General features: G+C 43.5%; 1 protein-coding gene across 1 annotated transcript in view; it reads right to left on the bottom strand.

Moving 5' to 3' along the window:
* Positions 1–888: 888 nt before the first annotated feature.
* Positions 889–12,621, bottom strand: part of NUCB1 (nucleobindin 1) — a gene marked incomplete at its 3' end in the record, with an annotated part of 33,654 nt that continues 21,921 nt past the window's right edge. Inside the window, 2 exon segments of the mRNA XM_053689950.1 lie at positions 889–979; positions 2,356–2,541. Coding sequence (XP_053545925.1) covers positions 889–979; positions 2,356–2,541 — 277 coding nt within the window.

Here is a 12,621-nt window from a genome sequence, read left to right as displayed (position 1 = left end):
TTAAAATAACAAACTCTTGATAGAAGAATAAAAAACTACAACTAAACACCACATACTCTTCACCATCTCCGTGGAGATGCTACTTGTTCAGAGCGGCAAAGAGAATGACTGGGGGGGGCGGAGCCTGGGAGGGGCTATATGGACAGCTTTTGCTGTGCTCTTTGCCATTTCCTGTTGGGGAAGTGAATATTCCCACAAGTTATGGATGACGCCGTGGACCGGACACACCAATGTTGGAGAAATGACATGTCCTATCCGAATCATGAAAGTTTAATTTGGACTTTACTATCCCTTTAATGTTCTTGTTACTGCAATTATTTTTCAATAGCCAAACTCTACCCACCATTTGCCTTATTTGGAGGAGCCGATTTGGGCTTTAGTCTGCAGACACAAGACGCTAGCCACGGTCATAAAGTTAGTATAAAAGAACTTTGTTTTACAATTATACTCCGTTAAAGAAAATTAGTGAACAATATGTAGTAGGGTTAGCCTTGAGAAGTCAGCAGGGGGGCTTTCCTGTTCTGAGAAGTAGAAATTGCTCAATTTTACGAGCTAAATTACATGAAAAGGGGTCAAAATAAAGATTAAAAATACATTGCAAAGTTGTTTCATTATGCATAACTAAACATTTTATATAAAACTCTCATGGTGTTTACTGTTCCTTTAACTATTAACTGTGCCTCAGAAATCTCAATACTGCAGTGAATAACACGCCTGGGCTAGGTCATACAAATTAGTGCGTTGGTGGCATTCATGCACTATATGCAAGCAAATATCTCATCTAGTTTTAAATCAACATCCTAGTGCAAAGTAAGCTGGGGCTCAATAACTCCAGCACAGTTTAATTTGCAATACACACATTTTTCTTTTAAATAAAGTTCAGCTTACCATGCAAGTTAAAAAATGTTTTAGGGTTGAATTCATTGGGATCCAGGCCATCTGTTTCTTCCCACACTTCTGTCAGTTGGTCTTTACTTCCCTATTTAGAACATTACCACAATCAGTTAGTGAAAAGAGACACCTTAAATGCAAAATAAAGATAAGCGTGTCTGTATAAACTATACAAAGCATAAAAATCTACTGAATGAAGAATTCTGTTTTGCTTCATTTTGTATGGTTAAATCAGAACCTTCTCACTATTAATATTAGGGTATCCAAACTTAAAGGGAAATTATACACTCATTTTTTCTTTGCATAAATGTTTTGTAGAGGATTTATTTATAAAGCCCATAAAGCTTTTTTTTTAAATGTATAGTTTTGCATATTTTTAAATAACATTGCTCTGATTTTCAGACTCCTAACCAAGCCCCAAAGTTTTATGTGAATATCGTCAGATACCTTCTCCAGCTTGCTCCTGTTTGTGTAAAGGGTCTTTTTATATGCAAAAGAAGGGGGAGGGGGGAGTGTCTTATTTCCCACTTGCAATGGGCTTTCCAGCTACCTTTTCAACAGAGCTAAACTGAAAGCTTCTAAGTACGTTTTTAAACAGTTTTATACTGGATTTTTATATCAGTATCTGTGCATCATATTCTTTATAGTAGTGTCAATAACATGCAGGTATATGAAAATGAATGTATACTGTCCCTTTAAAAGTGCAACTTCTCCTGTAAACCAATAGCCCTGCGTGTCAACTGACATCATAGCACAGCTATTGAGATCTGAGAAACGCGTTGCTTTCCGTTTTTAAATACCAGGGTCATTATTTTGACCTTTGTTTTTATATGTTTATTTATTAAATTTGGATATCTACGTCTTTATTTGAGAGTCTGAGCTTATTTCCCCCCATTAAGAACACATGGGATACCGGTAATCAAGTTGGGCCAGTGAGCTGGGACACTCCAAGTTCCCAGTTTGCCTTACTCAGCACAATTGGGTGCTGCTTCACTTGTGAGTATTCACTTGTATTTTCTTATTCAACATCATAACCTTATCACACTAGGAAGCGCCCTTGTCTTGTGATTATCTTCACAGAATAAGTAATTGGAGAAGAGCTCTGTGCCGTGGGCGGCCAGAAGCGCTGAGTTTAGCAATCTACTTGTCTTTTAAGTAAGCGATGACTGAAACTAATGTTTATTTTTAGTGATGGTAAATCCTAGCATTTGTTATATATAGGATCACTTACAGTCCCTCTACCATGCTGCACAAGTTTAGGTGCTTATGGCTGTGGATGTACATAAAATAAAAAAAATAAAAAAAAAAGACTACGTAAATAAAATAAACATATGAATAAATTTATGAAGGATCAACTAAACAGAACACAATCTTAAAAACATCCTAGGCGCTATATATTTTATTTTTTCAATGTTTTTCTTAAAAAATACAACACAGACATTTTAAATGAATGATTTCACTTACTGGTACATTGACTTTGGGGTGCTCTTTGTGCTTCTTTTTCATCTCTTCAAAGCGCGCCTCTTCTTGTCTCCTCTTCTCCTCATCTAGTGACTTGAGGTATTCACGACGCTCATGCTCCTTCAACATCTCATAACGCTTGAATTCTTCATGGCGAGCAGCATCGTAGTTCTCCAAGTCTGCAGTGGCCTGAAGAAATTAAAACTGCGTTAGATATTTTTGTTGTTACGTCGTCTTTATACTCCCATCTTCAGCAAATACATTTAATTTGTGCATGGGCAAAAAACGTTGGCATTTGTTTGGATTTGTACAGATATATGTGTGCTGCAGTTTTACACTAATAAATCTAGCTCTGAAAGCAGTCTAAAGTAGCTATTTTCATCATTCTATTGTGTAACAAATGCCAAATTTTTGCTCATGTCTATTTATTACTCCAATTCACAGAGCATTGGCTTGAAACACAGAGAGGTACCTGTAACACAGATAGTATGTCTGAAGTGCATTACAGTACCCCATACATTTATTTCATCGTAATAAAAACATAATTTATGCTTACCTGATAAATTCCTTTCTTCTGTTGTGTGATCAGTCCACGGGTCATCATTACTTCTGGGATATAACTCCTCCCCAACAGGAAATGCAAGAGGATTCACCCAGCAGAGCTGCATATAGCTCCTCCCCTCTACGTCAGTCCCAGTCATTCGACCAAGAATCAACGAGAAAGGAGTAACCAAGGGTGAAGTGGTGACTGGAGTATAATTTAAAAGATATTTACCTGCCTTAAAACAGGGCGGGCCGTGGACTGATCACACAACAGAAGAAAGGAATTTATCAGGTAAGCATAAATTATGTTTTCTTCTGTTATGTGTGATCAGTCCACGGGTCATCATTACTTCTGGGATACCAATACCAAAGCAAAAGTACACGGATGACGGGAGGGATAGGCAGGCTCATTATACAGAAGGAACCACTGCCTGAAGAACCTTTCTCCCAAAAATAGCCTCCGAAGAAGCAAAAGTGTCAAATTTGTAAAATTTGGAAAAAGTATGAAGCGAAGACCAAGTTGCAGCCTTGCAAATCTGTTCAACAGAGGCCTCATTCTTAAAGGCCCAAGTGGAAGCCACAGCTCTAGTGGAGTGAGCTGTAATTCTTTCAGGAGGCTGCTGTCCAGCAGTCTCATAGGCTAAACGTATTATGCTACGAAGCCAAAAAGAGAGAGAGGTAGCAGAAGCTTTTTGACCTCTCCTCTGTCCAGAATAAACGACAAACAGGGAAGAAGTTTGGCGAAAATCTTTAGTTGCCTGCAAGTAGAACTTGAGGGCACGAACTACATCCAGATTGTGTAGAAGACGTTCCTTCTTTGAAGAAGGATTTGGACACAAGGATGGAACAACAATCTCTTGATTGATATTCCTGTTAGTGACTACCTTAGGTAAGAACCCAGGTTTAGTACGCAGAACTACCTTGTCTGAGTGAAAAATCAGATAAGGAGAATCACAATGTAAGGCTGATAACTCAGAGACTCTTCGAGCCGAGGAAATAGCCATTAAAAACAGAACTTTCCAAGATAACAATTTTATATCAATGGAATGAAGGGGTTCAAACGGAACACCCTGTAAAACGTTAAGAACTAAGTTTAAACTCCATGGCGGAGCAACAGCTTTAAACACAGGCTTGATCCTAGCTAAAGCCTGACAAAAGGCCTGGACGTCTGGATTTTCTGACAGACGCCTGTGTAACAAGATGGACAGAGCTGAAATCTGTCCCTTTAATGAACTAGCTGATAAACCCTTTTCTAACCCTTCTTGTAGAAAAGACAATATCCTAGGGATCCTAACCTTACTCCAGGAGTAACGTTTGGATTCGCACCAGTATAGGTATTTACGCCATATTTTATGGTAAATCTTTCTGGTAACAGGCTTCCTAGCCTGTATCAGGGTATCAATAACCGACTCAGAAAAACCACGTTTTGATAAAATCAAGCGTTCAATTTCCAAGCAGTCAGCTTCAGAGAAGTTAGATTTTGATGTTTGAATGGACCCTGTATCAGAAGGTCCTGTCTTAGAGGTAGAGACCAAGGCGGACAGGATGACATGTCCACTAGATCTGCATACCAAGTCCTGCGTGGCCATGCAGGCGCTATTAGAATCACTGATGCTCTCTCCTGTTTGATTTTGGCAATCAATCGAGGAAGCAGCGGGAAGGGTGGAAACACATAAGCCATCCCGAAGTTCCAAGGTGCTGTCAAAGCATCTATCAGAACCGCTCCCGGATCCCTGGATCTGGACCCGTAGTGAGGAAGTTTGGCGTTCTGGCGAGACGCCATGAGATCTATCTCTGGTTTGCCCCAACGTCGAAGTATTTGGGCAAAGACCTCCGGATGAAGTTCCCACTCCCCCGGATGAAAAGTCTGGCGACTCAAGAAATCCGCCTCCCAGTTCTCCACTCCCGGGATGTGGATTGCTGACAGGTGGCAAGAGTGAGACTCTGCCCAGCGAATTATCTTTGATACTTCCACCATTGCTAGGGAGCTTCTTGTCCCTCCCTGATGGTTGATGTAAGCTACAGTCGTGATGTTGTCCGACTGAAACCTGATGAACCCCCGAGTTGTTAATTGGGGCCAAGCCAGAAGGGCATTGAGAACTGCTCTCAATTCCAGAATGTTTATTGGAAGGAGACTCTCCTCCTGATTCCATAGTCCCTGAGCCTTCAGAGAATTCCAGACAGCGCCCCAACCTAGTAGGCTGGCGTCTGTTGTTACAATTGTCCAGTCTGGCCTGCTGAATGGCATCCCCCTGGACAGGTGTGGCCGAAAAAGCCACCATAGAAGAGAATTTCTGGTCTCTTGATTCAGATTCAGAGTAGGGGACAAATCTGAGTAATCCCCATTCCACTGACTTAGCATGCACAATTGCAGCGGTCTGAGGTGTAGGCGTGCAAAAGGTACTATGTCCATAGCCGCTACCATTAAGCCGATCACCTCCATGCATTGAGCTACTGACGGGTGTTGAATGGAATGAAGGACACGGCATGCATTTTGAAGCTTTGTTAACCTGTCTTCTGTCAGGTAAATCTTCATTTCTACAGAATCTATAAGAGTCCCCAAGAATGGAACTCTTGTGAGAGGAAAAAGAGAACTCTTCTTTTCGTTCACTTTCCATCCATGCGACCTTAGAAATGCCAGAACTAACTCTGTATGAGACTTGGCAGTTTGAAAGCTTGAAGCTTGTATTAGAATGTCGTCTAGGTACGGAGCTACCGAAATCCCTCGCGGTCTTAGTACCGCCAGAAGGGCACCCAGAACCTTTGTGAAGATTCTTGGGGCCGTAGCCAATCCGAATGGAAGAGCTACAAACTGGTAGTGCCTGTCTAAGAAGGCAAACCTTAGATACCGGTGATGATCTTTGTGGATCGGTATGTGAAGGTAAGCATCTTTTAAATCCACTGTGGTCATGTACTGACCCTTTTGGATCATGGGTAAGATTGTCCGAATAGTTTCCATTTTGAACGATGGAACTCTTAGGAATTTGTTTAGAATCTTTAAATCTAAGATTGGCCTGAAAGTTCCCTCTTTTTTGGGAACCACAAACAGGTTTGAGTAGAACCCTTGTCCTTGTTCCGACCGCGGAACCGGATGGATCACTCCCATTAATAACAGATCTTGTACACAGCGTAGAAACGCTTCTTTCTTTATCTGGTTTGTTGACAACCTTGAGAGATGAAATCTCCCTCTTGGGGGAGATAATTTGAAGTCTAGAAGGTATCCCTGAGATATGATCTCTAGTGCCCAGGGATCCTGAACATCTCTTGCCCAGGCCTGGGCGAAGAGAGAAAGTCTGCCCCCCACTAGATCCGGTCCCGGATCGGGGGCTCTCGGTTCATGCTGTCTTTGGGGCAGCAGCAGGTTTCCTGGCCTGCTTGCTCTTGTTCCAGGACTGGTTAGGCTTCCAGCCTTGCCTGTAACGAGCAACAGCTCCTTCCTGTTTTGGTGCAGTGGAGGTTGATGCTGCTCCTGTCTTGAAATTCCGAAAGGGACGAAAATTAGACTGTCTAGCCTTAGCTTTGGCTTTGTCTTGAGGTAGGGCGTGGCCCTTACCTCCTGTAATGTCAGCGATAATTTCTTTCAAACCGGGCCCAAATAAAGACTGCCCCTTGAAAGGTATATTAAGTAATTTGGACTTAGAAGTAACATCAGCTGACCAGGATTTTAGCCACAGCGCCCTACGTGCCTGTATGGCGAATCCTGAGTTCTTAGCCGTAAGTTTGGTTAAATGTACTACGGCCTCCGAAATGAAAGAATTAGCTAGTTTAAGGACTCTAAGCCTGTCCGTAATGTCGTCTAGCGTAGATGAACTAAGGTTCTCTTCCAGAGACTCAATCCAAAATGCTGCCGCAGCCGTAATCGGCGCGATACATGCAAGGGGTTGCAATATAAAACCTTGTTGAACAAACATTTTCTTAAGGTAACCCTCTAATTTTTTATCCATTGGATCTGAAAAAGCACAGCTATCCTCCACCGGGATAGTGGTACGCTTAGCTAAAGTAGAAACTGCTCCCTCCACCTTAGGGACCGTTTGCCATAAGTCCCGAGTGGTGGCGTCTATTGGAAACATCTTTCTAAATATTGGAGGGGGTGAGAACGGCACACCGGGTCTATCCCACTCCTTAGTAACAATTTCAGTTAGTCTCTTAGGTATAGGAAAAACGTCAGTACTCGCCGGTACCGCAAAGTATTTATCCAACCTACACAGTTTCTCTGGTATTGCAACGGTGTTACAATCATTGAGAGCTGCTAAGACCTCCCCTAGTAATACACGGAGGTTCTCCAATTTAAATTTAAAATTTGAAATATCTGAATCCAATCTGTTTGGATCAGAACCGTCACCCACAGAATGAAGCTCTCCGTCCTCATGCTCTGCGAGCTGTGACGCAGTATCAGACATGGCCCTAGTATTGTCAGCGCACTCTGTTCTCACCCCAGAGTGATCACGCTTGCCTCTTAGTTCTGGTAATTTAGACAAAACTTCAGTCATAACAGTAGCCATATCTTGTAATGTTATCTGTAATGGCCGCCCAGATGTACTAGGCGCCATAATATCACGCACCTCCCGGGCGGGAGATGCAGGTACTGTCGCGTGAGGCGAGTTAGTCGGCATAACTCTCCCCTCGCTGTTTGGTGAAATTTGTTCACATTGTACAGATTGACTTTTATTTAAAGTAGCATCAATACAGTTAGTACATAAATTTCTATTGGGCTCCACCTTGGCATTGGAACAAATGACACAGATATCTTCCTCTGAGTCAGACATGTTTAACACACTAGCAATAAACTTGCAACTTGGTTATAATCTTTTTTAGCAAAAAACGTACTGTGCCTCAAAGAGGTACTAAACGATTAAATGACAGTTGAAATAATGAACTGAAAAACAGTTATAGCATCAAACTTTAAAACAACACAACTTTTAGCAAAGGTTTGTTCCCATTAGTAAAATGACAATAATTAAATTTGACATAAAAATTACAGAGCAACGTTTTTATTCACAGTCAATATAAAATTCTCACAGCTCTGCTGAGAGAATCTACCTCCCTCCAAAGAAGTTTGAAGACCCCTGAGATCTGTCAGAGATGAACCGGATCATGCAGGAAAAAGGAGTAACTGACTGGAATTTTTTGATGCGTAGCAAAGAGCGCCAAAAACGGCCCCTCCCTCTCCCACACAGCAGTGAAGAGAAACGAAACTGTCACAATTAAAAGCAAACAACTGCCAAGTGGAAAATAATGCCCAAATATTTATTCACACAGTACCTCAGCAATGTAAACGATTCTACATTCCAGCAAAAACGTTTAACATGATAAAAACTTAATAAAATGATTAGTGACTTTAACAGAGTAGTTCCGGTGAAATACCATCCCCAGAATACTGAAGTGTATACATACATGTCATTATAACGGTATGGCAGGATTTTCTCATCAATTCCATTCAGAAAATAAAAACTGCTACATACCTCAATGCAGATTCATCTGCCCGCTGCCCCCTGATCTGAAGCCTTTACCTCCCTCAGATGGCCGAGAACAGCAATATGATCTTAACTACTCCGGTTAAAATCATAGTAAAAAACTCTGGCAGATTCTTCCTCAAACTCTGCCAGAGAAGTAATAACACGCTCCGGTGCTATTGTAAAATAACAAACTTTTGATTGAAGTCATAAAAACTAAGTATAATCACCATAGTCCTCTCACACATCCTATCTAGTCGTTGGGTGCAAGAGAATGACTGGGACTGACGTAGAGGGGAGGAGCTATATGCAGCTCTGCTGGGTGAATCCTCTTGCATTTCCTGTTGGGGAGGAGTTATATCCCAGAAGTAATGATGACCCGTGGACTGATCACACATAACAGAAGAAAAGGAGAATAAAGGGACCACTGGGTCCTGCATTTTCGCTTTCTCTTCTTGTACAAATGTGATGAATTGGTTGCAATAGTAATATGTTGGGGTGGGGGTATGGCGTGTCAAATGACATCATAGCACAGCTATTGACAGATCTGAGAAACGCGTTGCTTTCTGTTTTTAAATACCAAGGTCATTATTTTGACCTCTTTTTATAAGATTTTTATTCAATTTGGATATCTACGTCTTTACTTGAGAGTCTGAGCTTATTTCCCCCATTGAGAACACCTGGGATACAGGTAATCAAGTTGGGCCAGTGAGCTGGGACACTCCAAGTTCCCAGTTTGCCTTACTCAGCACAATTGGGTGCTGCTTCATTTGTGAGTATTCACTTGTATTTTCTTATTCAACATCATAACCTTATCACACTAGAAGGCGCCCTTGTCTTGTGATTATATTCACAGAATAAGTCATTGGAGAAGAGCTCTGTGCCGTGGGCGGCCAGAAGCGCTGAGTTTAGCAATCTACTTGTCTTTTTAGTAAGCGATGACTGAAACTAATGTTTATTTTTAGCGATGGTAAATCCTAGCATTTGTTATATGCTTGATTTACCATCATTTTAAAACATTTAATTTAAAAATAAATGGTGGATACTGCTTGCCCCTCTCTCCTCACACTTAGCTCCTTGTGCAGATCTATACAATCCAAACAATCTTCTATTCATTGAGAGTAAGGGGTTTATTCTGTGTACATAGAATTGCAGGGGAACACTGAGACTGAAGGTACAGAAAATTCAAAATTAAACTTTTATGATTTAGATAGAACACACAATTGTATACAACTTTCCAATAGGGATGTGCATTTGGCAGTTTTGTGAAATAACAAATAGGGAAGATGGCTGCCGAAAGCGGCATTCGAGTCTTTTGGGAGCCGGATTTCTTCTTGTGAAAATCCAACACCTAAAATCTGGATGTGCACATCTTCCCAATCCATAAAACTTCCGAATGCACATCCCTACTTTCCAATATACTTCTTTCTAATTTGCTTCATTCTCTTGGTATCCTTTGTTGAAAAGCATACCTAGGTAAGTTCAGGAGCAGCAATGCACTGTTTGGAGGTAGCTGCTGACTAGTGGCTGCATATATATGCCCCTTGTCATTTGCTCACCCAATGTGTTCAGCTTGCTGCCAGTGGTGCCTTTCTGCTCATTCATCAAAGGATACCAAGAGACTAAAGCAAATTTGATAATAATAAGTAAACTGGAAAGTGGTTTCAAATTGTATGCTCCATCTGAATCATAACAAATTGGGGATTTATGCCCCTTTAAGGTCTATTTCTCATCTTTGTATATTTATTTTATAACATGTTTCCCTGTTATTTTTACAAAACATAGAATCCTATATAATAATTGGCCAAGCATGTTTGTCAGATGCAGTCATGCGCAGTAGAGACTGCACGTGACAAACATACCTGTCCTTCAGCTGCAGAGTAGTGCGCACTGCGGAAGCTGCCTGGTGGGGGCGTGACCGGCGTCGGACGTGCCGTGATGGGGGCGTGGCAGACATGACAAGGGTCGTGGTCGGTGGGCGTGGCACGTGGTCTCGCGGAGGGGCGTGGCCGGCGGGAGAGACCAAAACAGAGGAAGGAAGGAAAGAAAGAAAGCGAGCAGAAGAGGGAGAGAGAGCGCAAAAGAGTGGGAGAAAGAGAGGTGGGGAGAGAGAGCTTAAAAGAGAGGTGGGGAGAGAGAGCTTAAAAGAGAGGTGGGGAGAGAGAGCTTAAAAGAGAGGTGGGGAGAGAGAGAGCGAGCTCAAAAGAGAGGTGGGAGAGAGAGAGAGCTCAAAAGAGAGGTGGGAGAGAGAGAGAGCTCAAAAGAGAGGTGGGAGAGAGAGAGAGCTCAAAAGAGAGGTGGGAGAGAGAGAGAGCTCAAAAGAGAGGTGGGAGAGAGAGAGAGCTCAAAAGAGAGGTGGGAGAGAGAGAGAGCTCAAAAGAGAGGTGGGAGAGAGAGAGAGAGCTCAAAAGAGAGGTGGGAGAGAGAGAGAGAGCTCAAAAGAGAGGTGGGAGGGAGAGAGAGCTCAAAAGAGAGGTGGGAGAGAGAGAGAGCTCAAAAGAGGTGGGAGAGAGAGAGAGAGCTCAAAAGAGAGGTGGGAGAGAGAGAGAGCTCAAAAGAGAGGTGGGAGAGAGAGAGAGCTCAAAAGAGAGGTGGGAGAGAGAGAGAGAGAGAGCTCAAAAGAGAGGTGGGAGAGAGAGAGAGCTCAAAAGAGAGGTGGGAGAGAGAGAGAGCTCAAAAGAGAGGTGGGAGAGAGAGAGAGCTCAAAAGAGAGGTGGGAGAGAGAGAGAGCTCAAAAGAGAGGTGGGAGAGAGAGAGAGCTCAAAAGAGAGGTGGGAGAGAGAGAGAGAGCTCAAAAGAGAGGTGGGAGAGAGAGAGAGAGCTCAAAAGAGAGGTGGGAGAGAGAGAGAGAGCTCAAAAGAGAGGTGGGAGAGAGAGAGAGAGCTCAAAAGAGAGGTGGGAGGGAGAGAGAGCTCAAAAGAGAGGTGGGAGAGAGAGAGAGCTCAAAAGAGAGGTGGGAGAGAGAGAGAGAGCTCAAAAGAGAGGTGGGAGAGAGAGAGAGCTCAAAAGAGAGGTGGGAGAGAGAGCTCAAAAGAGAAGTGGGAGAGAGAGCTCAAAAGAGAAGTGGGAGAGAGAGCTCAAAAGAGAGGTGGGAGAGAGAGCTCAAAAGAGAGGTGGGAGAGAGAGCTCAAAAGAGAGAGGTGGGAGAGAGAGCTCAAAAGAGAGAGGTGGGAGAGAGAGCTCAAAAGAGAGGTGGGAGAGCGAGCTCAAAAGAGGTGGGAGAGAGAGCGAGCTCAAAAGAGAGGTGGGAGAGAGAGCTCAAAAGAGAGGTGGGAGAGAGAGCTCAAAAGAGAGGTGGGAGAGAGAGCTCAAAAGAGAGGTGGGAGAGAGAGCTCAAAAGAGAGGTGGGAGAGAGAGAGAGCTCAAAAGAGAGGTGGGAGAGAGAGAGCTCAAAAGAGAAGTGGGAGAGAGAGCTCAAAAGAGAAGTGGGAGAGAGAGCTCAAAAGAGAGGTGGGAGAGAGAGCTCAAAAGAGAGGTGGGAGAGAGAGCTCAAAAGAGAGGTGGGAGAGAGAGCTCAAAAGAGAGGTGGGAGAGAGAGCTCAAAAGAGAGGTGGGAGAGAGAGCTCAAAAGAGAGGTGGGAGAGAGAGCTCAAAAGAGAGGTGGGAGAGAGAGCTCAAAAGAGAGGTGGGAGAGAGAGCTCAAAAGAGAGGTGGGAGAGAGAGCTCAAAAGAGAGGTGGGAGAGAGAGCTCAAAAGAGAGGTGGGAGAGAGAGCTCAAAAGAGAGGTGGGAGAGAGAGCTCAAAAGAGAGGTGGGAGAGAGAGCTCAAAAGAGAGGTGGGAGAGAGAGCTCAAAAGAGAGGTGGGAGAGAGAGCTCAAAAGAGAGGTGGGAGAGAGAGCTCAAAAGAGAGGTGGGAGAGAGAGCTCAAAAGAGAGGTGGGAGAGAGAGCTCAAAAGAGAGGTGGGAGAGAGAGCTCAAAAGAGAGGTGGGAGAGAGAGCTCAAAAGAGAGGTGGGAGAGAGAGCTCAAAAGAGAGGTGGGAGAGAGAGCTCAAAAGAGAGGTGGGAGAGAGAGCTCAAAAGAGAGGTGGGAGAGAGCTCAAAAGAGAGGTGGGAGAGAGCTCAAAAGAGAGGTGGGAGAGAGCTCAAAAGAGAGGGGGAGAGCGCTCAAAAGAGAGGGGGAGAGCGTGCAATAGAGGGGGAGAGAGAGAGTGCAATAGAGGGGGAGAGAGAGCGCAAAAGAGAGGGGGAGAGCGTGCAATAGAGGGGGAGAGAGTACACAAAAGAGAGGGGAAGAGAGAGCAAAAGAGAGGGGAAGAGAGAGCAAAAGAGAGG

This window comes from Bombina bombina, chromosome 8 (assembly GCF_027579735.1).
Source record: "Bombina bombina isolate aBomBom1 chromosome 8, aBomBom1.pri, whole genome shotgun sequence".
Classification (NCBI taxonomy): Eukaryota; Metazoa; Chordata; class Amphibia; order Anura; family Bombinatoridae; genus Bombina; species Bombina bombina.
Note: the sequence above shows the minus strand (reverse complement) of the source record. Positions and strands in the feature narration are given on the sequence as shown.